The sequence below is a fragment of the Penicillium paradoxum genome (assembly GCF_028828445.1).
Source record: "Penicillium paradoxum strain IBT 22861 chromosome Unknown utg000003l_segment0_segment0, whole genome shotgun sequence".
NCBI classification, from domain to species: domain Eukaryota; kingdom Fungi; phylum Ascomycota; class Eurotiomycetes; order Eurotiales; family Aspergillaceae; genus Penicillium; species Penicillium paradoxum.
Genome location: NW_026643181.1, coordinates 4,721,731 through 4,743,818, shown reverse-complemented (window position 1 = coordinate 4,743,818; position 22,088 = coordinate 4,721,731). Strand labels below are relative to the sequence as shown.

The 22,088-nt window shown below is 49.4% G+C and overlaps 8 protein-coding genes across 8 annotated transcripts; 3 read left to right on the top strand and 5 right to left on the bottom strand.

The window, feature by feature from the left end:
* Positions 1-714: 714 nt before the first annotated feature.
* Positions 715-925, bottom strand: N7457_003596 (tartrate dehydrogenase; the record flags this gene model as incomplete). Its single annotated transcript, XM_057174641.1, is given in 2 exon segments — positions 715-788; positions 805-925. 2 exon segments carry the CDS (start codon positions 923-925, stop codon positions 715-717), a joined length of 195 nt encoding a protein of 64 aa, XP_057034792.1.
* A 1,044-nt stretch (positions 926-1,969) lies between these two features.
* Positions 1,970-2,320, top strand: N7457_003595 (uncharacterized protein; the record flags this gene model as incomplete). Its single annotated transcript, XM_057174640.1, has 1 exon — positions 1,970-2,320. The coding sequence occupies one exon, from the start codon at positions 1,970-1,972 to the stop codon at positions 2,318-2,320; it is 351 nt and encodes a 116-aa protein (XP_057034791.1).
* Positions 2,321-3,239: 919 nt separating this feature from the next.
* Positions 3,240-5,078, top strand: N7457_003594 (uncharacterized protein; the record flags this gene model as incomplete). Its single annotated transcript, XM_057174639.1, has 1 exon — positions 3,240-5,078. One exon carries the CDS (start codon positions 3,240-3,242, stop codon positions 5,076-5,078), a length of 1,839 nt encoding a protein of 612 aa, XP_057034790.1.
* A 787-nt stretch (positions 5,079-5,865) lies between these two features.
* On the bottom strand, positions 5,866-6,771 carry N7457_003593 (uncharacterized protein; the record flags this gene model as incomplete). The annotated part of the gene is made up of 1 exon (XM_057174638.1): positions 5,866-6,771. The coding sequence occupies one exon, from the start codon at positions 6,769-6,771 to the stop codon at positions 5,866-5,868; it is 906 nt and encodes a 301-aa protein (XP_057034789.1).
* Positions 6,772-9,486: 2,715 nt separating this feature from the next.
* pab1 (polyadenylate-binding protein) lies at positions 9,487-11,808 on the bottom strand (the record flags this gene model as incomplete). The annotated part of the gene is made up of 3 exons (XM_057174637.1): positions 9,487-9,637; positions 9,705-10,279; positions 10,333-11,808. The coding sequence occupies 3 exons, from the start codon at positions 11,806-11,808 to the stop codon at positions 9,487-9,489; spliced, it is 2,202 nt and encodes a 733-aa protein (XP_057034788.1).
* A 1,015-nt stretch (positions 11,809-12,823) lies between these two features.
* N7457_003591 (HECT-type E3 ubiquitin-protein ligase) lies at positions 12,824-16,617 on the bottom strand (the record flags this gene model as incomplete). Its single annotated transcript, XM_057174636.1, has 3 exons — positions 12,824-13,495; positions 13,566-14,568; positions 14,627-16,617. 3 exons carry the CDS (start codon positions 16,615-16,617, stop codon positions 12,824-12,826), a joined length of 3,666 nt encoding a protein of 1,221 aa, XP_057034787.1.
* An 897-nt stretch (positions 16,618-17,514) lies between these two features.
* N7457_003590 (mitochondrial 54S ribosomal protein mL41) lies at positions 17,515-18,087 on the bottom strand (the record flags this gene model as incomplete). The annotated part of the gene is made up of 2 exons (XM_057174635.1): positions 17,515-17,802; positions 17,866-18,087. The coding sequence occupies 2 exons, from the start codon at positions 18,085-18,087 to the stop codon at positions 17,515-17,517; spliced, it is 510 nt and encodes a 169-aa protein (XP_057034786.1).
* Positions 18,088-18,350: 263 nt separating this feature from the next.
* N7457_003589 (UTP14 family protein) lies at positions 18,351-21,279 on the top strand (the record flags this gene model as incomplete). The annotated part of the gene is made up of 2 exons (XM_057174634.1): positions 18,351-21,038; positions 21,097-21,279. The coding sequence occupies 2 exons, from the start codon at positions 18,351-18,353 to the stop codon at positions 21,277-21,279; spliced, it is 2,871 nt and encodes a 956-aa protein (XP_057034785.1).
* Between the last annotated feature and the right edge of the window lie 809 nt (positions 21,280-22,088).

Here is a 22,088-nt window from a genome sequence, read left to right as displayed (position 1 = left end):
ACTTGGAGTATTGGAGTATGTCAGGCTTTCCTGAATACTGTGCTGAATGTCTTCGTCCTTCTAGATGGCTGTAAAGACCAGAAGTGGAATGACCAGGCTGCTTAAATGGTGGTTGCTAGGCCAGCAGTATCCTTATATCGTTTCTGTCCATTTCGGTAGAAAGAAAAGACGTCTCATATTGCTACAATGACATTTTCAGATCTCTTGATGTGCACTGTCCTGGTCTGTCCCATTTTGTGTGAGATGGCTTTCAGCTTGTCTTGAGAGTCCTTCACGACAGTGATAGTTCGGTGCTTCTTCTGGAACATTTCCTAAAACGGTGTTGCTCATTACTCGAAAGGGAATCGCTCTCTACACATTTTCTTATCCTTAGGAGTGCCATCTTTCTCCAAATATGGACCTATCTAAGTATCTGATATTGAAATACTGATTAGACTGGAATAGTATCATCCAAGGGGATGGCATAGAATGACGCAGTCAAAAAAAAGTGCCATTATGAAAAGAAACAAAGAAAGCACAATTGATTGTCTCAGACTTTCTTTCAACCCAACTTCTCAACCTCTGCACACATAGCATCCAAAACCCTTTAAGTGTCAGATCTGCCCCCCCAAACTCAGGAGTCAATGTCCCCACAGCACAGACACGTTTCAAACGACCCGTCACCTACCCAGCAGCAACTTTGGCCCCAAGCCAAACGAGCTTCTCTACCACCGACTACGCAATAGCGACCGCATTCTCAACATGACCAGTGACATCAAAAGCATTCACGAAGCGACGGGTCGTTGCACCTGGGATTCAAAATACTCGGATACTCAACACCAGTCGACCCTGCCAATACAGCTGCAAGATCCGTCAAAATACTCACGAGCAAACTCTTGCTGACGATAATATCGTCCGATTGTGGATTGATCACCACGAACACCATCATCGCATCAACACGCACATTGATTTCAGCTGGCAACGGTTGAAAGCTTACAGCTAATCCATTCCAAGGGAAAACCTCACGATACGCTCGACCCACCACGCGCGTGGATATGGTGACTTGAGTGGCGGCCTCGCATTGCTGTTCAACGTGCAAGCACTCTCCTTTGCCATCGTACGAGTACTCGCGTCTTTTGCCGTGCGGGCGCTCGGCTTATACCTTCTTTAGTGTGGTGAGGGGGTATTTGGTATCTGGAAAGGGTTATACGGGCCCTAGATTTGCATGCAGCTACGCCGGTCCGCAAAGTGAAAGGGGGATCCCCCAGAGTGAGATGGGGTCTGCTAGACACCTGTTTTGTCTGTACCAGACTGGCTTACTTGATATAGTTTAGGGAAGGGACTATACCTGGTGGTCTGACGGCACCGAATAATACAGTGTTGTACTTGCGCAGAGTGTCAAGACAGTGCTTAGACATGTATAAGGTCGACTGGTTTAGTTGTTTCACTAGGTTTCCCATCGGATATGCTTAAAGTCAATCGTAAACCTGCCCATGATCTTTGTGGGGTTCTCGAGCATATGCCAAATGGGTACTGGGCACTGGCTACTGTAGGGTCGATGCTATCGCCTAGTCAAGGCCAGGGACAAGAGCATTCAGTCTTTTATTCAATCTTAAGTAGAAAAGGTCTAATGTTAAAATAGATTACGAGAGAGTTCTTGTTTCCAAGTGATCAAGGCATATTGTTTGTTCTTGGACGCGTCTATAAAGGCTATCTGAATAGATACAAAGGAAAGACCCAAAGAGACTCTACAATAGATAAAAGACTTGTTCCCACCATTGTCTCAGCATTGTTCGCTTGCTCTACAGACCCGAACAAACACCTTATAGATAGAAGGGTGGCTACCTACACCAGCAGTATTTAAACAGCCATCAGGAAGGAACTCGACACCACAACCCAGACTCCATCTTCCCAACAAACCCCCTCAAAAGAATAACGAGGCAAGTCTACCAGCCCACCCCAAGACGCATTTACTACTCTTTCCTCAAATATGCAGAGCATGTTCTACTTCGACGGGGAGCTAATCCCGGAACCCGAGTACGATCCCCGACAGATCAGCAACTGGGTGAACGTCTTCCTCGACCAACGAGACTGCAGCCCCGATGATGAAGCTCTCATGAGCATCGTCGCTACATACATCCGCACCGGCGCTGCCACCATCTCTGTTCATCCTATGCATCACTCCCAACCACTGTGCATGTCGATCAAGGTTCCCGGAGACTACCATTCCAGCAAGGCCTCTATCTTCGCGGCCGCAGAGCTCCAGGCAGATTACTATCGTCAGGAAATTCGGGCCGGAAGAGTTCAGATCAATAGGGCTTTGCTTTGCCGGCCGGAGTGACGTCGCTGCTAGCCTTATCGTCTTTGCCCTTTCTACTTGTGATACAGTGAGCGTTTGAAAGCGATACCCAGAGCGTGATAAATATGATTATTTTGGTTGTTCCTTTTTGGTATTGTGAAGTCGAGTCATCGGTAGATCGTAGATTGCTATGTGATATCCATCAGTAGTGCTCTACTCGTCTATTCGTTATATGTGCGTCGTACTAGAGAACCCAGCGTAGTATCACATCCGCCTTGTAGAGAGTCTTTTTCTATGTTGTGCTTTCTGTCCTCGTTATTGTTTGTAGAGAGAAACCCTATTTTATCTACTTCGACCCAGATGAGACACCGAACCCGCGGTTCATACCTAAAGCAAACAAGGTAGAGTTTGTATCTTTGCTTTTAGGGTCTCGTATTGCAATGTTGATATATTGGGTGTGCCAATTGCCGTTGAGGAAAAAGGAAAGAATGCAGTTTCCCTTCTTAGTTAAGCTAAGTACGGCGTATTGTGACGTATTTTTACTTCCAACCTTGGACTAGGAGTAGCTGAGCTAGGGTGTCGATGGTGATTGACCTCATATCTGCATTCCCTTCCCTCAACATCCTCACCCACAACGATAGACCCAACTAGATCTTCAAACTCACTGTTTAACTTTGTGACCTTGCCTCTTCATCTTTCTTTGGCCAAGTCTTTCTTCTCCTTGACTATATCAATCCCTGGTTGCCGCCCGTTCTCTGGAGTTCGGTTTTCTTCTCTGTCGCCCGTTCTCCTTTGGGGTTCGGCTCTCTTCCCTGGTTGCCCGTTCTTACTTGGGTGGTAGAAGTCGAAAAGTAAGTAAACCCCCGATGTGGCTAGTACTATATTAGAATTTGGGTGTTTGAATCCCTCAGTGATAAGATCCTAACTTCACCATAGGCGTACCTTTCGACATCACTTTACAATGACAGACTCAACACAGCAACAGCCCCCCGTTAAAGGAGGATATATGCCATCCCCAAGTGACCTGCCTGGAACATTCACCTCTTCAACGGTGCCTTGTGTTTACGAGGACACCATCATCCTTGCCGCAACGCACCCTTCTATCAAAAGTGCCCACCCATTGCGAGACGGGTGGTTTATCTCCGACTTCTACGCCTTCAACTATCTCCTTAAAGGCCAAGGTCAGAAGCAGACGTGGCTGACAGCCGCTGATCCAAACAAGCTTATCCAGAAATATGGGCCATATCTACATGGCAATCCTTACGAGGAGCGCAAAACTTGCCTTGATCGTGATATGCTGGATCAAGATCAACTGACCCCTGTGACTGTCGTTCAGTCGAATGAAATGATTGACCGTTTCCTTCTGGAGGCAAGGCTAGCCTCCGAGTTAGCTAAACGAACCGGCGCCCCACTCCTCCTCCTTGTATTTTGTCACGGACTCTCCAATTACCACCTCTGTTTGAACGATAACGATCAATCGAAGGGACTGAGTATCCTCGCCCTAAAAGCCGTCCTTGAACCCGGTGCCCGTATTACCCTGGTTACTACCGCTTGTTACTCGGGAGGATGGGCTACGACTCCGGAATTAAACATTACTAGCATGGTAGCAGCTAGTGAGCGCCAGATTGATCCGCAAGAAGAGCTTCAAAACGCACATTCTAATGCGTGGGGTGCTTCACTAAGTGTCGGTCGGACTTGTGGGTCAATTTTTGCGAGCACCCTGTTCCAGACCCTTTCGAGTGCTACGAGTCCTCTGTTAGATGCTCGAGAATCTAGCAATGCTAGTGACCCGCTGAGTTTACAACCCGAGGAGCCGAATGATCAGCAAACCCTAAGCTACAACTCATTCTGCCAATCTATCCTGGATACATGCCAAAATAGCGTGACCCGGCTAGGCGACATGCAGTGTTTCACATTTAGTGCCCAGGACGATAGATGGGAATACTCATGGACAGGCCGAACGGGCATCCCGCTAGCCCACTTTGAGCGTCGGTGGAAACAAATGAAGTCCTATCCGTACACTGAGCCGGATGATATACGCCTACTTCGAAACCAAGCTCCCGGGAATGCCACATTCACGGTCAGCGACCTAAACAAAACCGGCGGAGTCCGCACGGCTACGGACGGCGAGATCATCGAGAACATGACCGCTCTCATTGCGCAACACAGAATCAAGGAGATGGCGATGATGTTCCATGCCACTTGTCCCTGGGATTGGACTCATGGCCGAGAGGTGGCTTGGGGAGGTACTCTTTTCGGATTCTACCAGTTGGGCATATTCCCCGAGTCCGAGGCTGAGATCTACTCCACGATTCGTTTCAGGTGGGAGATGGCACTCCTCGCCGATTTTGTTGTTGCGATATTTGAGCTTCCGATGCCCAGAAACGAGATGTGCATCATGTGGGATTGGTACTCCTGGATGCTTGAACTACGGGCGAAGACCTCGATGTCAGACTCTGAGTTCAACCAACGATGGCGGGCAGTAGCCTTGCCATTAAACCACTGTTTCCAATTCCCACCCCTACCCGATCAGGGCCCGCTTTTCATGCGCCCTTTCAAGTATTTAGTGGCAGCGTTGCTGGAGAGCAATAAGCCCCAGCATGAGATCAGTGATATCTCTAATGCCATCCAAGAGTTCTTGCAAAATGCCGAGGCCTTCCACCGGCAGCGCGTTTTTGCTAGCCCGGAGGTTGGACGTAGAGGGCGTGAATGGTTGAGGTCGGTTGGTCGCCGAGTCCGCAAATCGCTTTCTCCCCAGAAAAGTAAAAGGTCCAGCACCACAGAATCTGCCTCATGCTGAAGACAGAATATTTGCTTTTCTTGTGTACTATTGTATTTTCTTTTTGGGGAGGGGGGGAATGTCGCTCTTCGGAGAATATTCTTATATAGCTAATCCCATTGCTTTGCTTGATTCTGGTATACTATGATAATTTGAGGATAATCTGATAATAATCTAAGGATAATCTAATGATAATCTGATAAGCTGCATGCCGGAGGATAGATTCACTTATATGAGATAGAGATTTCCAACCGTAAGAACCAGCCTAGACCTCCGCAATAGGCCTGGTTGGGCCCTACTGAGTCTATATGCTTACCGCGGAAGATCTCGGCGCCGGCCCTGATCTAGCCTAATATAGGGGTTCAACAGGGGACAGAGTATCAATGTGCAAATATATATATTTCACACGGTGTGCCGGTAGTCGTTCTCAACAAAGAAATACCGTAACATGGAGCCTCGACAGAACTGGATCTTGGTGCTATTTTCAATCCACATCTTGTTCAATTCACACCAGACAGCTAGGTCAAATTCATTGATGTAACCGACTCTAAGCGATGGAACATCAAGTTGTGGTCTCTCCAGCCCGACAAGCTGGCCGATGTTGTATCGAACGAATAGTTCCACCGGCGCCGTAGCCTCGTCCTCAAAGCACCACAGTTGGGAATATTGTAGAATCAATTTTTCCTCCTCGTCATATGAAGTCTGAATGATTCTTCCATGCTTCTGGCCCATGTAAGAGAGAAGCAACAACTAAAACGTAAGACAAGAACTCAAGATAAGAACGTCGAGACCAGGCCACACCAACTCTTCAACGGCTGTTCGAAAATTGCATATCCCACCCACACTCGGCAACCTTCTGTAGCCATTCCTTGTCAATGATAACGTCGGTTTCTTGTGGTGTTTGAGGATCTCGTAGGAAAAGGAGACGAAAAGGGATGACGAGGGGACCTCCAGAAAGTTTTACTTCGTCGTATTCGTTTTCAGAGACCTCCATGTGTTGGGAATTGATAGATTTGCCGTTAACGGTATCCCATTTCCATAAGTCAATGGTGACCATAGCTCGCCAGCGACTGAGTTTGATTGCAATCACCACATTTGCATTTCCTCGTACTGGGTCAAGCCAAAGGTCAACATCTTGTCGAAGTTTCTTTCGCGTTTCGGATACTGCAACTTCCAACACAACCGAGGGCCGCTTTGGATAGCCGCGAGGAGGTTGCTTAGGCCCCCAGCCCATATCTGGCTGTTTTTTGCGGCCATTTATATCGATATCAACTCCTAGGTATTGGTATAAAGCTTCGTCAAGTCCCATTCGTGCTAGGGCCTTATCGACGGCTTTGTGCAGCGTGAAGGCAAGTTGGGTATGCTCGCCAGTAACCATTTTGACAGTGAGTGTTTTGGTATTCGGGTTGAAAGATGTTCGGATTGAAAAATTTGGGATAGCATCCAAGCTGAGGAAATCCTGGTGGAACGTAGTGGGATCAATGGAGAAGATGATGTATTCTGTAATCTCAGTAGTTGGCTCTTGTTCACTCCTGCCAGATCCAGTATCGATGTCGGAAATTTTACGAGAATGGCGCATTGAATCGAGCAGACGTTCACGTTCGAGGGTAAGTATTTGAGCAAACTGATCTTTGTCTTTATAGTCGTACCGTCTAACAGATAGAGGCAGCACCTCCGAATCATGATCTTGCTCATTTTGATTAATATAGGACATTTTGCACGATATCTTGATCCCCAGAGAATGTGTAAAGATAAATCCCAGAAACTTGCCTAAAACGAAATTCTCTGATCTTCGACTCTTTTCTTAGCGTAGGTTAAGCACTTTATATAATATTGCGGGACATTGAGATTTCACCTTTCTACGTTTCTCTTACAGACCGCTAAGAAAAATAGCTGTAAAGATGACGGAATAAAACCAATCGACATTCATTTAGCGGACCCGAACCACAATATAGATCTTAGTTTTTCTAACGAACCCTAGAAAGTGACTAAATGCCAACTTTGTGGTGGCTATAACCCAAATCACATATTCTGAAGGAATCTATTCTAGTTACGGTCCAGATTCAAGATAGGTCATATGATGTCAGGGCGCTGCTGCATGAGGCACGCCCAAGAGCAGTCGACTCTGAATACAGCCCTAGCGAGTTAAACAGGAGCAAGAAGCACCAAGTGTAATTGGTTGAGGCATCATGTTATCTTCGTAGAACAGTATCCGATATTTACTAAAATGCATCATCACATGTTTTATACCAAACACTCCGAATCTTAAGTAAGGTTTGCAAGTTTGGACCTAGCCCACGGTTGGAGAATAGAATGTATAAGTCATAGGAAGCCGATAAAAGACTCATAATTGACCGGCGAATGGTCAGTCGGACGAATTCGTAAGTCTGATTTGGTACCACGGCCTTGGAGAAAGGCCAAGGACAAAAAACGAAGAAGGGAGCGGGCAGCAAAGCTCAGGAGCTCGGTGATCCGAATGAATAGCAAAAATGACTCACACTGAAAGGGTTGTAGATGCTTGGATAGAAGAAGCATAAATCATAAAAAGGGAAGGTGATGCTGTGATGGAGTGAAAATTAGTCCTGCCGGTCTCAGCGGTCTTTAACTACAATTCTTTCAGCAAGTATCCGATATGGTGTAGTGGCTAACATCGCCGTCTCTCACACGGCAGCCGGGGGTTCGATTCCCCCTATCGGAGTTTCTTTTTCCTTTTGCCAACAAAGGCGCAAGGACGCCGGCTCGTGATCACCAGATAGGAGCCAACTGGAGTTTTTTTTCTAACCTCATCATCCAAGGAGTTGTTTTCTATGGGCGCACAATCATGTACATAATAGCATAGTTTAGCACGTCCCAATACCCCAAGGGAGGTGGCTGGAGTAACGGCCTTGCCCATACTCCCCCGGACGTTAATTAATACAAGTCATCTACACTTGAGAGTTTGCTTTTGCATCTGAATCTGCTTTCTGGCTGCTGGATCTGTGTGGCAAGCACAAGACCGACGGAGGGTGCACATGGCTCACTTGGTAGATCGAGCTACCTGACCGCGAGAATTTATTTCCATCGCTGCAGGCAGAAACACACAATATCAGAACCATGTATACGAAGCGGCATGTCTAGAGTCTGGTCCAGATATCGATTTCTGCATGTGCCAAAAGATGCACTTGCGGAGGTCTGAGTTGTGGGTGAAGAGATTGTTGTATCAAAATGAACACCGGTGGAAACCTGCATCTAGCGTTGGGCGCACGATCCAGCTTCTAGTAGTTGATACCTGTGGAAGTAACATCGTCGCGACTAGATAGACTTAGATGGCTAGAAGTGCCTGGAAGGAGGTGATATCGTATCCAGATGGAAAAATCCATAGCAATGAGATGATGCTGGTCGGAGATTAGCTGGTTGGTTCGGCTAGTAGATCTAGATCTGGCACTGACAGGTTGCCAAGATCAAACACGCATTGCAAGATGGTTGTCCAACATGCACGGAGTACTTCGGCGATCAATGCAGGGTCCTTGCGTCTGGTTGGGTTGCCGCTTTTGGCGAGATGAGTCTGCAGCGTTTCCTCTGCTGTTGGTATGTGGTATTTGGATGAGTCTAGACCATCTTAGTCGTTGAAGTAAGTACTAGTATACCAAAAAGAAGACCCTAGGATAGTCAAGAAGATTGGTAGTTCTGTGTCTGACAATGTCACAGGGTGAAGTGACAAAGTAAAAAAAAACCCGCAATAGCACACAGGCCTTATTTAGCAGACTATCCTGCGGTCAGGGTTGTTAGCAGCCACAAGGTATATAGCATCTCGCCTAAAAAAGTCAGATATACTTGTATGAATCTTAAGGTCTTCGGAAATCTCGATGAAGCAAATAGGCGGTCATCCCATTGATTGTCTGGCGCTGCTCTCCTCAAGAGAACAAACACAAGGAAGAGCCTTTCCCTGAGGAATGTGGAAATCTATCGAATACTCGGATCGAGTGCATCGCAACAAGAGCAAAAATTTCACAGATCCCTCCCAGCCGAAAAAAAAGAAAGAATTAAAGAATCGAATAAATGAAGATGGTGAAAAGGTGTCAGAGGGACCACGCCTGGCGCCTAGAATAGTAGAAAGACTTTTACCGATCCCAATATCGCTGGATCAATCCCCACAGAATACCCACTGAGCCCAATCCGAGCAAAAGAGGTACAGAGAAATAGACGCATACTAGGGAAACCCCGGAAAAGACATGGAAAAAAAAAAATCCGAATGTCATACCGCATTCACTAAACACCAAGAAGGTGACTGCCTAAGAACAAACTTTTCGAACCGAGGGAGGATATCAGGATCAGAGAGGGAGATGTAGGGGGAGAAAGGGTAAATGGAAACAAATAATGATAGAGAAAGGAAAAGTCGTCAAAAACGTGCGTCCAAAGATTTCCGAGAAGACAAGAGTGAACACATCAATTAAGACTTGTTCTCCTCAACGGGAGCCTCCTTGGCGGCTTCCTGGGGCTTGGCCTCGGTGGTCTCGCCATCACCCTTGTTCTTCATGTACTCATCATAGACGTTAAGGGCCTCATCGACCTTGCCGCGGAGAGCCTCCTCATCATCGAGCCTGACGGGAAAAGAGAAATTAGCAAATGGCACAAAGGAGCAAAAGACTCGGAGAGAATGTAACTTACAGGCCAAGCAACTCAGCGTTATCCATCTCAAGCAGCATACCAGTAATCTTGCCAGCAAGCTCGGGCTGCTGAGCCTGGATCTTGGGGTAGAGGGCCTCGCCGAGCATCTGCTTCTGCTGGGCAGGGGGAGCGGAGAGGAGAGCCTGGTTGGCAGAGGCGGGCTCGCCAGCGGGCTGAGCGCCAGGGGCGGGCTGGCCACGACCACCACCGCGACCCATCTGGGGACCACCACGACCGAATCCGGGACCGCCACGCATGTTCATGGGCATACCACCAACCTGGCCACGGCCACCACCGCCACGTCCGAAAGCCTGAGCCATGGGGTAACCCATGCCGTTAGGAATGCCACCGGGGCCCTGCATGCCCATGGGCATACCCTGGAAGTTGGGAGGAAGCTGCTGGTTGGGGGGCATACCACGGCCACCCTGGGGGAAGGGACCGGGGTATTGGGGACGTCCAGCGGGCATACCGGGCATGGGCATACCGGGCTGGGGAGCGAAGGGCATACCGCCACGCTGTCCAGGGGGCATGAAGCCCTGCTGGCCAGGACCGTAGAAGACGGCGGGCTGCATGTACTGATCGAATTATTAGTGACTGAACATCTTATGTCAGGAATATTGAAACTTACAGGCTGGGGCATGCCGGCGGCGGCGGCGGCCTGCTGCTGGCGGATGGTGTTGCGGGCCTGGATGCTGGCCTCGAGCTGGCTGCGGCGGACATCCTTGCGCTGAGCGAGAGCAACGTAGAGGGGCTTGGCGTTGACCATACGCTGGTTCATCTCGGTGACGGCCTTGGAGGCCTCATCGGGGCTGCTGAAGCAAACGAAGCCGAAGCCCTTGCTCTTGCCGAAGGCCTTCTTCTCGGTCTTCTTTTCCTCGGACTCCTCGGTAGTCTCCTCGGTCTTCTTCTCTTCGGTGGTCTCTTCGGTCTTCTCCTCGGTCTTCTCCTCGGATTCCTTGGTCTCCTTCTCGGCCTCCTTGGCCTCGGCATCGGGGGAAGGAGAGCGCTCAGCAGCATCACGCATAACCTTGGCGGAAGTGATGGTACCGTAAGGAGCGAAGAGGTCACGAAGCTTCTCATCATCAATATCGTCGGTCAAGTTCTTGACGTAAAGGTTGACACCCTGGTACTTGGAGGCCTTCTCCATACGGGCAGCCTCGTACTGCTTGCGCAGCTCCTCCTCACGCTCGTGCTTCTTCTGGGCACGGCCAACGTAAAGCTTCTGGGTCTTGACCTCCTTCTCGTTCATCTCAGCAACGGCGGCCTCGGCGCTCTCGTGGTTGGCGTAGTTGACGAAACCGAAGCCACGGCTCTTACCATCCTGGTCGTGGCTGAGGGTGGCGGAGGTGATCTCACCGAACTGCTCGAACATGACGCGGAACTCATCGTCAGTGATCTCGAGATCGATGTTCTTGATGTAGATGTTGGTGAAGTTGGCCTTCATCTCCTCGAATTTGCTCTGACGGTCCTTCTTGGAGATGTGGTGGCCAACAAAGACCTTCTTGTCGTTCAGAAGCATGCCGTTAACGTGCTTGATAGCGTTGTTGGCAGCCTCGGCAGTCTCGTAGTGGACGAAACCGTAGCCCTTGGAGTTGGCAAACTCATCCTGAGCAACCTTGCAGCTGAGAATGTTACCGAAGGCAGCAAAGGTGTCGTGAAGAGCCTTGTTGTCAATGGCGTTGTCGAGGTTCTTGATGAAGACGTTGCCCTGGCCAGTCTTGCGCAGAGCGGGGTCACGCTGGGACCACATGATACGGCAAGGCTTGCCCTTGATGAGAGTGTAGTTCAGGTCCTCAAGAGCACGCTCACCATCAGCGGTGTTGTTGTAGTTAACGTAGGCATAGCCGAGGGAGCGGCGGGTGACGGCATCACGGCAGACACGGATAGAAGCGACCTGACCGATGGAAGAGAAGAGCTCGTAGAGCATAGCCTCAGTCACAGAAGGGTCAAGCTCGCCGACGTAGAGAGAAGCCGAGTGGGGCTGGTTGTTAGCAGCCTCGCCGGTGGCCTCGGGAGCGGCCTCAGCGGGAGAAGCAGCGGCCTCGGGAGTGCCGTTGACAACAGTGTCAACGACAGGGGCGGTGGTAGGAGCCTCAGCAGACATGATGGCGGCTGTTTTCACTGAAGAACGAAAATTTGTTTTAGCATATGCAAGTCGAGCCTATCGCAGAGAGGGGGAGGGGAATCAAGGAGGCATATGAGATAAGGTTACACCGCAGTTGATGCAGTCTCTTTGACAAGTCGCCAAGGGACCAAGAAGAGATGAGGAAATGAGGCGGAAATCAATGGAATAGGAGAGTCATACAGCAAAGTATCCACGAAACAGAGAGTTTAGAGAAATTTCACTTGAGCAAAAAGCACTGGGAAGAGTTAGTGGGGAGTTGAAGTGTGTCGCATGTGCCGAAGGGAGAGAAACAGAGAGACAGGGATGAGATGATCTTGAAAGAGTCGAATGGAAGACAAAAGCCAAAATGACTGACCAGGTGAAAATGAGGACGATGGAGGAGGCGTTGAAAGAAAATCTTCCACACACACCGCACAATCGGGGATGAGATAAGATAACTGGAAAAAATTTTCTGGGGGTTTTTCGTGTTTTTTTGAGATTTTGTATCTTTCGATAAGGATTCGAAAAGAAAAAGGAAGAATTCCCTAAAGAAAGAGAGAACACGGAGATGGAGGGGAGGTTGGAGGAAGGGAAAAAAAGTTGAATCAAAGCAATTGGTTCTGGAAAACTCAGAGGCACCACGAGATGGGCACGCTAGGCCGCTTTGGGGAGGGGGCACGCCGCTTTAAGGGCTTACTATACCCGCGGAAGTATGGAAGTACATATCGCCACAATTTTTATATATACATATGGGTATGTCTCTTCAATATGTTATTAATATCGGCTTAATCCGAGACAAAAGACTCTTGCGTTCTCTAATCTCGAAGCACAACTACTCTACATGTCACTTTAACAAACCCCAGTCATTATAATCTACTCCGTACTAACAGCCCATAGTTATGTACCAATAAGACCCTTTGTATTCCATCGACGCCCATACTATGCATGCAAAACTAATCCACGGCAGGCGGAAGACCCTGAGAATATACACAAACTAAATATCTGGCTCCGCTCATCAACTCAAATCAAACCCAGCCCCCGAGCTCACTGCGTACAAGAGTTTGCTCCTCAATGTGGCTGCGTCGGAGTACCGTGGTAGCTTGAGAAGGTTCACGCAAGTACTGGTACTTGGCAACCGTTCTTGGTCCTCACTAGAGTCTCGGATGCTGAAATTGGGGCGAAGATGACTAAATCCCAATAATGGGGCTCGCGGGGTGGACGTCACAAATCGGATGACCTTTTGCCGCTCTTCATTGTTCATCTCGTGCATGACCTGCCAGAACAGCGCGATGGTCGGATGTTCCAGATTATCATCACCGATCACATACACGCCTCCGTAAAGAGTGTTCCGTCGGAGATCTTCCACGTCAATATCGGCCTTGTCTCCGCTGACCAATGTTTGCAATTCGGATTGGTTGAACATGGATAGCCAGGCGGGTTGGATGATCTGACCAAGACCTTGCAAAAAGGCATTTGTCTGGAGGGCAGGTTGCAATTGTAGACGATAACGAGCCATGTAGGAAATATAGACCAATCGGTTCTTGTTGGTCACAGCAGTCTGTGACCCGTTTGGCTTCAACTCCGCCGTGACAGTGCGATTTTTCCCACTAGGCATCCGGATGACATTGTTAATCGTGAAGTCAAGAGAGAAATCTTCTACATTGCCGGGGTAATTCTTCAGTTGCAACTAACAGGATGGATCGGTTAGCTAGGTTCAAACGCAATTACCCCCAACGTTGCCGGGCAATACTACTTACCAAACCCTGGTACAATCCCTCATCAAGGTCCTTGAGGTCATTCAAGTTCGCACGATAGGATGATTCCTTTACTGCAGATCTGGAGCCACCTGTCAAGGCCCATTTCAACAGGAAAAATGGTGCAAAGTTGACATCCACCAGGATACCCTCATAAAGACACTTGCCAATAACCCGACCGAGGAATTCATAGCGTCGAAGAAGACCACGCACATCATCCTGCCACTCGGAACTTGAACTCGTGAGTCCAGCCTCGCCGAGGACTGTTTTGAGTTGGTCGACCGCCGTCGGGCTGGGATATAGCAGATGGTGATCGTTTTCTGCAAACATGCTCTCATAGTCATCGGTCTTGAAAGCCTGCGTAGTGATACTGGTCAAGAATTCCTTAGTTACGCCGCCGCCATCAATACCAGCTTCCATTGCCCCAAACTGGTCGATGAAACTGATCTGAATCGGCTCCTTGAGACCATCACCCAGGCCGTAAAATTGAGAGAATGCATCTTCAAATACACTCTCTCGCCGGATATCGGCGTGATGTCGGGCCAAGATATCTGCTGCGCCCTCGGGAGGTCCACTTATCATGGCATGTTGGGCCACAGACAAGCGCCAGGACTCGGGATCAACAAAGCCTTTGCGGCGACGTTGTTGATCTCTAAAGATAAATTGACGGAAAATCTGCACGCGTGTAGCGAATGGAATGAAAAAAGGCATGTTCCGAAGGATCTCCAGCCTGGGCGCAATTGCGGCTAGAGCATTCTTGTGGGCTTGTCTTCGTTGACTATTTCGCATGGCCTGGATGTGGATCAGTCGTCGCGCATGGCTATTGCCGACAAGGTGGGAGGGTTCCGGAGTTTCATCGTCGAGAAGATCGGGTTCAGCATCTTCATCATCGTCCTGGAATTCATGGCGCTTCTCCTCTTCTGCCACGACGGCTGGGATAAAGCCTTCCATATCGAATCGATCTGTCATTAGCCAATGATTTTGGGGCAAGAACTTTCGTCGAGAACTAAAATGTGTCAGCTATGAGCCCCTAAGGTTTTATTCAGTAAGACTCATCAACTTACTCTCGCTCATGCAGCATTCTCAACAAACCCGTAACTAAACCTTTGAAGTAGTCAAGTGGAATACCTGTCACACCGGGAAGATCGTTAGACTCATCCTTAGCTTCCATTTCCGAACGCTCCATCGGCCCAGGGGATTGAGCCGTGTTGGTAAAGTAACTTCGGAGATCCACAGTGGATGATGGGACTGGTCCTTTCTTAGTCAAGTCGGCAACATTCCAGTAGAGTGTGAAGGCGAGGTTCTTGAGGAAAATGGTCATGTCCTTGATGTCCTCGAGGGGCAGAGCACTCTCTTTCGTCCACGAAGACTGAACATTTGCTGAGGCCGTAAATGGTGACGCGCTTGAGAAGAACTCTTCATCGTCCATGACTTTCAAAAGGAATGTATAGAGCTCGAAAAAGAGGAGAATAATAGTCCATTCCTGATCTTGATCCCCTCGGTTCCCATGCTCCGGTAGCTGCAGCAATTGAAGAACCTCGGTCGAGTCTTTGCTTATGGTTTTGAAGATCCGACTGGATTTGGATGCCTGCCAGAAATATTTGATTGCGGGTATCTTCGCACCTGGCTGACCAGAGACTGCTGCAGGAGCCGAGCCAAGGTATAGCCACATACGGATGTCATCACCGCGCCGAGGAAACACCCTCAACAAGTTTAGAGCATATGTGGCAAGAATTTTGGCTTCTCTCGAGGCTTCTGCTTCGTTGTTGGATGTCTCTGTCTGGCCAAAGTGGGATGCTTTGATGCGGGAAAGCAGCCCTGTGATGCTGCTTTGGTTGACCAGGCTACTAACTTGGTCTTTGACGAACGGATGCAAAGAAGAACCACCGATTGTATCGGGCTCATTAGATTCTTCTGCCTCCAAACACCTTGTGAGATGGCTGGATGTTGAATTTAGCAACTCAGAGACCACATGCAAAAATCCGAGGTCAGGTGCTTGCTGGTTGGCCTGACCTGGAAGAGCATATCGGTGAAAGAAGATCATGTATGCAAGCAACCATTGTCGAGCCTCGACATCCTCAGTGGAGGAGCGTTGTGTGACCGAAGCAATGCATGATTCAATCGCCGGTGCCAGTAGTTTGTAGTTGATTTGATGTGCCAATTGATCAAGCCCCCCAAGATAAGCAAGCAAATCGGGAACAGTGAGATATGACATAGCAAGCGCTTCGTAGGCTGTCATGGTTTCGGATGTGATTGGCCGGAGAAGGGCCAGAACAGCATTTGTGACATGTTCTGATGACAGATTTTCACCCAAGAGCATGATGTTCTTTGTCAAGTAAGCCATCGTCTGATAATAGAGTTTCGCAATTGCTGCCATCCTCTTTGGTATCAAGTCAACGAGGAAAGTTATTGTGCGAAGGAGAGGCAGGACCGCTGCTCCGTGAGTCGGGGTGTTGGTTGCCGAGCTGAGAGCATGAAGAATAGCAATTGCAAGCCGTTTCAAGAGCTCAGTCCATTCACCTTCAGTGGCGATTGTGGGAAGAGCATGGAAAGTCTGCTCAAACACATTGCAGAAGTATACCAGGCGTAGGACATCTTCCTGCCTCCTTGCGGATCCTACAAATTGCACGAGAAGTCTGAGTTGGCCTAGACATTGCTCTGCTGTAGGATATGGAGGCGCAGAAAGGCGTGCTAGACACTCCAGACGCCCAACATCTGTCCTAGGTTCTCCATTATCATCAAGCCTCAAGGAATGATGTACCCTTTCCCACTCAATATTATCCCACTCAGACTTCCAACTCTTATATGTTGCATTCCTGCTATGATGACCCCGCCAAACCCGCTGAACGGTGCGGCATGCGGTCTGTCGATCTCTTTCGCGTTGTCGAAGAGCCCGCTCCCGCTGAGCAATGGCGACTGCGCTCTCAGGATTTGCAGCATGAGGAGTTTGTCGAGTAGGCGAGTTTCCAGGGAATGCAGCAAATGGATTAGTAGCCCGGCCACTGAGGTTGACCTGCCGCGGGCGGCGAGAGTTGCCCGTGAAGGATTGGAACATGACTGCAGCAGAAGCTGCTCTGTGAAAAAAGAAGCAAAAAAACAAAGACTGTCCGCAGGCTAATTAGAATGCAGGTTCTAGATGCATGAAGAGCAAGGATGACAAGCCCGCATCACTGGGTTCAGATGAAAGGTCAAGAACTATGACATCGCCGTCACTGTCCGCTCACTCGGGCGCCGATAGGGAGAGCGTGGCGGGCTTATCGGGCCTGTACGCACAGACCATGCACATATCAGAGGAGAGGCTTGCGATTTTACGTCTCTGGAACATTCTAGTTGAGGAGTGACCAAGCAAAGTCTGTACCTTTGCCGAGTATATGCACCTAGGGAATCACTTTTGTTTGTTGATCCAGACGGTCGAAGTACCTAGATACGTATACGGAGGTTATGTACACTATAGGTACACTATGGGTACACTATAGGCACCACAAAGGTATAGGTACATATAGATAGACTATAGAATATAATCCGAAGGAACCAACAGACTATCGACGCTTGTTGTAGTCTAAAATATGGAATTTGCCAAAATAATACAAAGTTGGGCTCCTGTTCTGATGCCAGAGTTCCAAGCCTCGACAAGAGAGTGTGTAAAGGATGATACACGTTCACCGATGGCTCAAGATTTTCGGTGATCGGATTCAAGGTGATGTTGTAAAGACTATAATACATGGGATATATTCGATCGGCCAGCGGAGAGAAGGTTGATCAACGAAGTTGTTGAGTGTTGCCCAGCGGAGATGCTTGTGGATGGGTTATACTTGGACCACTAGCGCCAGAATTAGAAAGTACTCTTGCGCGCCTGGGCTGCTGAATACTCACATTCAGTCGAAAACAGATGGACAATACCCGCCGTGCAGTTTCAGGGTTTGAGACTTTCTAGGAAAGGCTCGTCTCGGTTTCATGCTTTATCAGTGATCGGTGCATCCCCTTCTGTGCTGCGAGCCACTTCATCTGCCTGTTCTCTGTGCTTCGGCTTACGCTTTGAAACAACCTCTTTATCCTCATTCAGCTTGGCTTGAGATTGTGCTAGTCGGACCTCTTCGGCTTCAGCGGTCTCGGCCCACTTCTCCAAATAGTCGGCACCTTCGAATCCTCTGATCACAGAGAACTTCCGGCCGTTTCTCTCAATGTCTTGAACGTAGTTTGATGGTGTCTTGCGCATGTGTTTTGTGATGAAGGGAGCGAGCTAGAGCAATGTTAGCGGATCCATTATTTCCTCAATGGATCTCAAATCAGTCTCAATGCTCACCTCAAATGGTTCCTTGGAGTTCTTCGTAGAATAGATCTTTCCAGGCACTTCGAGTTTCTCTGGAGAAATATAGACACGGTGCTTTGTCGCATCAGGCCTGTACGTGCCTCTCTTGTCGAAGTGACCCATGGAGCCGGTCCGGTTTCCCTTGTAGTAGCCACCATTGACTTGCTTGGTGGTCAAGCGCAAGCGCGCCATCATTGGCTGCGTAGGATTGAACATTATGACGGTGGTTCTGAGGCCTTGGAGTTGAAACGGAGGGGATAGAGCGAGTCGAGTGTCCCGGAGGGAGTTGGGAGACAAAACTCGGCGAATGAACGGGTCGCGCTAATCTCCGCGCCGAGAACTTTTTTCTGCCGGGAAAAAAGTTCAACACCATCTACACCCCTCTTGAAAGCAGCCATCAGGTCATTTAGTACTTTTTTGGTGCTGATCTGAAGCTTCTTTCTGGTTCAAGAATTTGATTTCTTGATTCACCCACTACTATGCCTCGCACCCAGAGCCAGAAGCATGGTCCGAAAGACCGCTCAGCGCAGAAACCAGCGCAGAAGCGGAAAAGCACTCGGTCGCTGAATGCACTGGCAATTGCAGAGAAGCAGATTCCGACTAGATTGGGTGTCAGACGCAGTCGTTTAGGAGCCTACGATGATGGCTCCAGCCGCAAGAGAAACACCGGCGGCGATGATGACGAGAACGACGATGAGGAAACTCCCCACTACAAACGCCGCAGAACCGAGGATACCGGAAGCCTCGATGGCGGTAGCGACAGCGAAGGACACGAATGGACACTTGGACAAGTGAACAGCGATGACGACAGCGAAGTGGACAGTGACGAAGCTCTCGGTGAGAGTGACGAAGAGCGGTTCGAGGGCTTCACTTTCCGCGCATCCAACTCCAAATCTCAACCAAAGAAGGCTGCTGCAGCCAAGCCGAAGAAACCTACCGAAATCAGCCTGGACGAGGACGATGACGAGTCGGATGAAGAATCTGACGGCGAAGACTACGACGAGGACGATGACCTGGGAGAAGACGCCGTTGACCTCGCAACTGCCTGGGATATGAACGCAGCAGCAGACGAGGAGGAGGCCAAGGAAGCAGCTGCCAAATCTCGGCGGGCTGCGAGAGACGATAGCGACGAAGACTCTGGATCGGAAGGGGACAGCGAAAGCGATGCCAGTGACGACGGACTTTCTATCTCAGACGACGAGGCCGATGTGGATCCACACGGACTATCGAAGCTACAAGACTTCGTTCAGTCTATGGAGACCGGGAAATCTACAAAACGCACTCAAAAGTCACAGGAGCAAGGCAAGCCCTCAGAATACGGATTGACTTCGTCCCACAAATTGACTGTCGCGGATCTCCTGCCTTCAATCACGGATACTCGTCTGAAGAACTCGCTCAAACATATTGATTCTGTCGTTCAGGCATCAAAATCTGGCATTCCGGGCAAGCTAGATGCTCCTCTAGCAAAGCGCCAACAAGACCGACTTGACCGAACTGCTGCCTACGAGAAGAGCAAAGAGACTTTGAACCGCTGGCTCGAGACGGTTAAGGCCAACCGCAGAGCTGAACATCTTTCATTCCCCCTACGTGATCCCGATGCCGAGCAGACTCATCGCTTAGAAGCTGCCAAGCCGCAGACAGACCTAGAAAGCGCTATCCAAAACATTCTTGTAGAGAGTGGACTGGCTGAGGCCGAAGGCAAGTCAGCGGAGGACCAGATCCAGAGTTTCGAAGAACTACAAGCCCGTAACATTCCTATTGAGGAGATTCAAGCACGCCGAGCAGAACTACGCAAGCGCCGTGATCTTCTTTTCCGAGAGGAAGTACGCGCCAAGCGCATCAAGAAGATTAAGAGCAAGTCTTATCGCCGTGTTCACCGCAAGGAGCGTGAGAAGTTGGAGCAACAGGAGCGCGCGGCCCTTTTGGAAGCCGGCGTGGATATGGACGACATGGAACAGGAGAAGAACGAGCGCATGAGAGCCGAAGCTCGCATGGGCTCCAAGCATCGTGAGAGCAAATGGGCCAAGGGTTTGAAACAGACCGGTCGCACTGCCTGGGATGAAGAAGCTCGCAACAGTGCAGCCGATTTGGCACAAAGGGAGGAGGAGCTACGGAAAAGAATCGAGGGCAAGCATGTTTCCAATAGAGACGATGACTACTTGGGCTCTTCTAGCTCTGAATCGGAAGATGAAGATCCTTGGAACGAGGAGGCTTCCGATGTGGAAAGACAGAAGATTCAGAAGAAGCTCGCTGCCCTTGGGAATGTTGGCGATTCTTCGGGTGCCGTTAAGGGCCCCCATGCCGACCTTTTCGAAATGAAATTCATGAGAAATGCCGATGCTGCCCGCAAAGAACAGAACGATGCGGAGCTTCGTCAACTCAATCGTGAACTCCATGGAGAGGAGTCTCAGTCTGATGCAGAGTCGGAAGTTGGTCGACGCAAGTTCGGTCAATCAAAGAAGACCGATTCGAAATCTCAAGCAAAGCCATTGCCCAAGAATGAATTCGAGGAGAAGCTGGATTCTGATGACGAAGATGCGCTACGCGCCGGATCAGACAATGATATGAATATCATCGTCAACGGCCCCACTAAGTCTAAGTCAGGAGCTTCTAGTAACAAGAAGGTTTCACAGCCCTCGCGTGACTCTTCCGCTCAACGAAAGGACAGCCCTGCAGAGGAGGAGAACCCTTGGCTAGTTCAAACTGAACGTACCAACCGTCGCCGAACTGGTCCAGATGCGCAAGAGAGCATTGACATCTCGCTCGATGCTACTCCTCAAGTGGCTCCTGCGCAGCAACAAAGCAAGAAGCAGAAGAACGCCAAGGCCGCCCTTGCGAAACGGCAATTCGATGCTGATAATGACAGCGATGATGAGGATAATGTCCCCGTCCTGCTCAAGAACCATGACCTCGTGAAGAGAGCCTTTGCCGGCGATGAAGTTGTCCAGGACTTCGAACAAGACAAGATGGACACTATTGAAGATGAAGGCGATAAGGTTATTGATAACACACTCGCAGGCTGGGGAAGCTGGGCCGGCGAAGGTGTCAGCAAGAGACAACAAAAGAGGCAAAAGCGAGACATTACTACTGTGGCGGGTGTGAAGCCCCAACAGCGCAAGGACGCCAAGCTTGACCGGGTCATTATCAACCAGAAGCGAATCCAGAAGGTAAGATCGATCTCATCTCTATACCTGACGATGCAGCCCACTAACTCTTTTGCTTTAGAACAAGAAGTATATGGCTAGTCAGCTGCCGCATGAATTCGAAACCAAACAGCAGTACGAACGATCCCTCCGGCTGCCCCTGGGCCCCGAATGGTCTACAAAGGAAACCTTCCAGAGTGGTACCAAGCCTCGTGTCATGATCAAGCAGGGCATCATCAAACCCATGTCGAGGCCCATGCAATGAATGTAACTATTTGGGATCACGGGCATATCATCTACCTCCTTGTCCTCCAATGTCAGCACTTAATGCCATTTTCCGGCGCATTTTTTGAATCAAAAGCATTTCTATTACCTGTAAATTATATTTTCCAAGATTTCGGTGTCATAACTTTGCCCTCTGCCACCATATTTCCACATGGTCTCATTGACATCACGCTGTCCTTTCAGTCCACATAGATGACCCGCTGAGGGTCTTGGACTGGAATGTCAGTTCACTGCACCTTGGGTGCTGGGCGACCGAACCACTGATCAGACCCTGTCCCATGATTGCACAGATTCTTGGGTTATCGGGTGATTCAGAGTCGAGTCATCTTTTCTCAGTCAACAGTCTTAAATAGAGTCATGTTGTGTATCGTCTGGATGGCTTTTATTATACTCCATGGGTGATCCCTTGGCATCCGTGCTGCTTGGATCTTGACATCCTCATGCGACTAGTTTGGAATTCACGTCAAGGATTTACCAAACTCCCATCTACGGAGTTACCGTTTCAAGTCTAGACCAAGTGACTGTGGTTGCTGTGTTGCCCGCATTCTTGGGGGTCGGGGCAACCTACCCGGCCTCGTTGTGTTGCCTCGGACACCCTACATTGCTGGGCTAAACACACTACTGACTCCTCGGATCACTGCTTGATCGAGACTGTGCACTGCTAGCTGCCATGAAGATCGACAATCTACGGAATGTGTCTACAGGCCATTCACAACACACGGCCCGCGTGTTGTCCCAATTTAGACCTCAGGGCTTGAGCGCCGAGGGGCTTTAGTGCGTCTCTAGGAA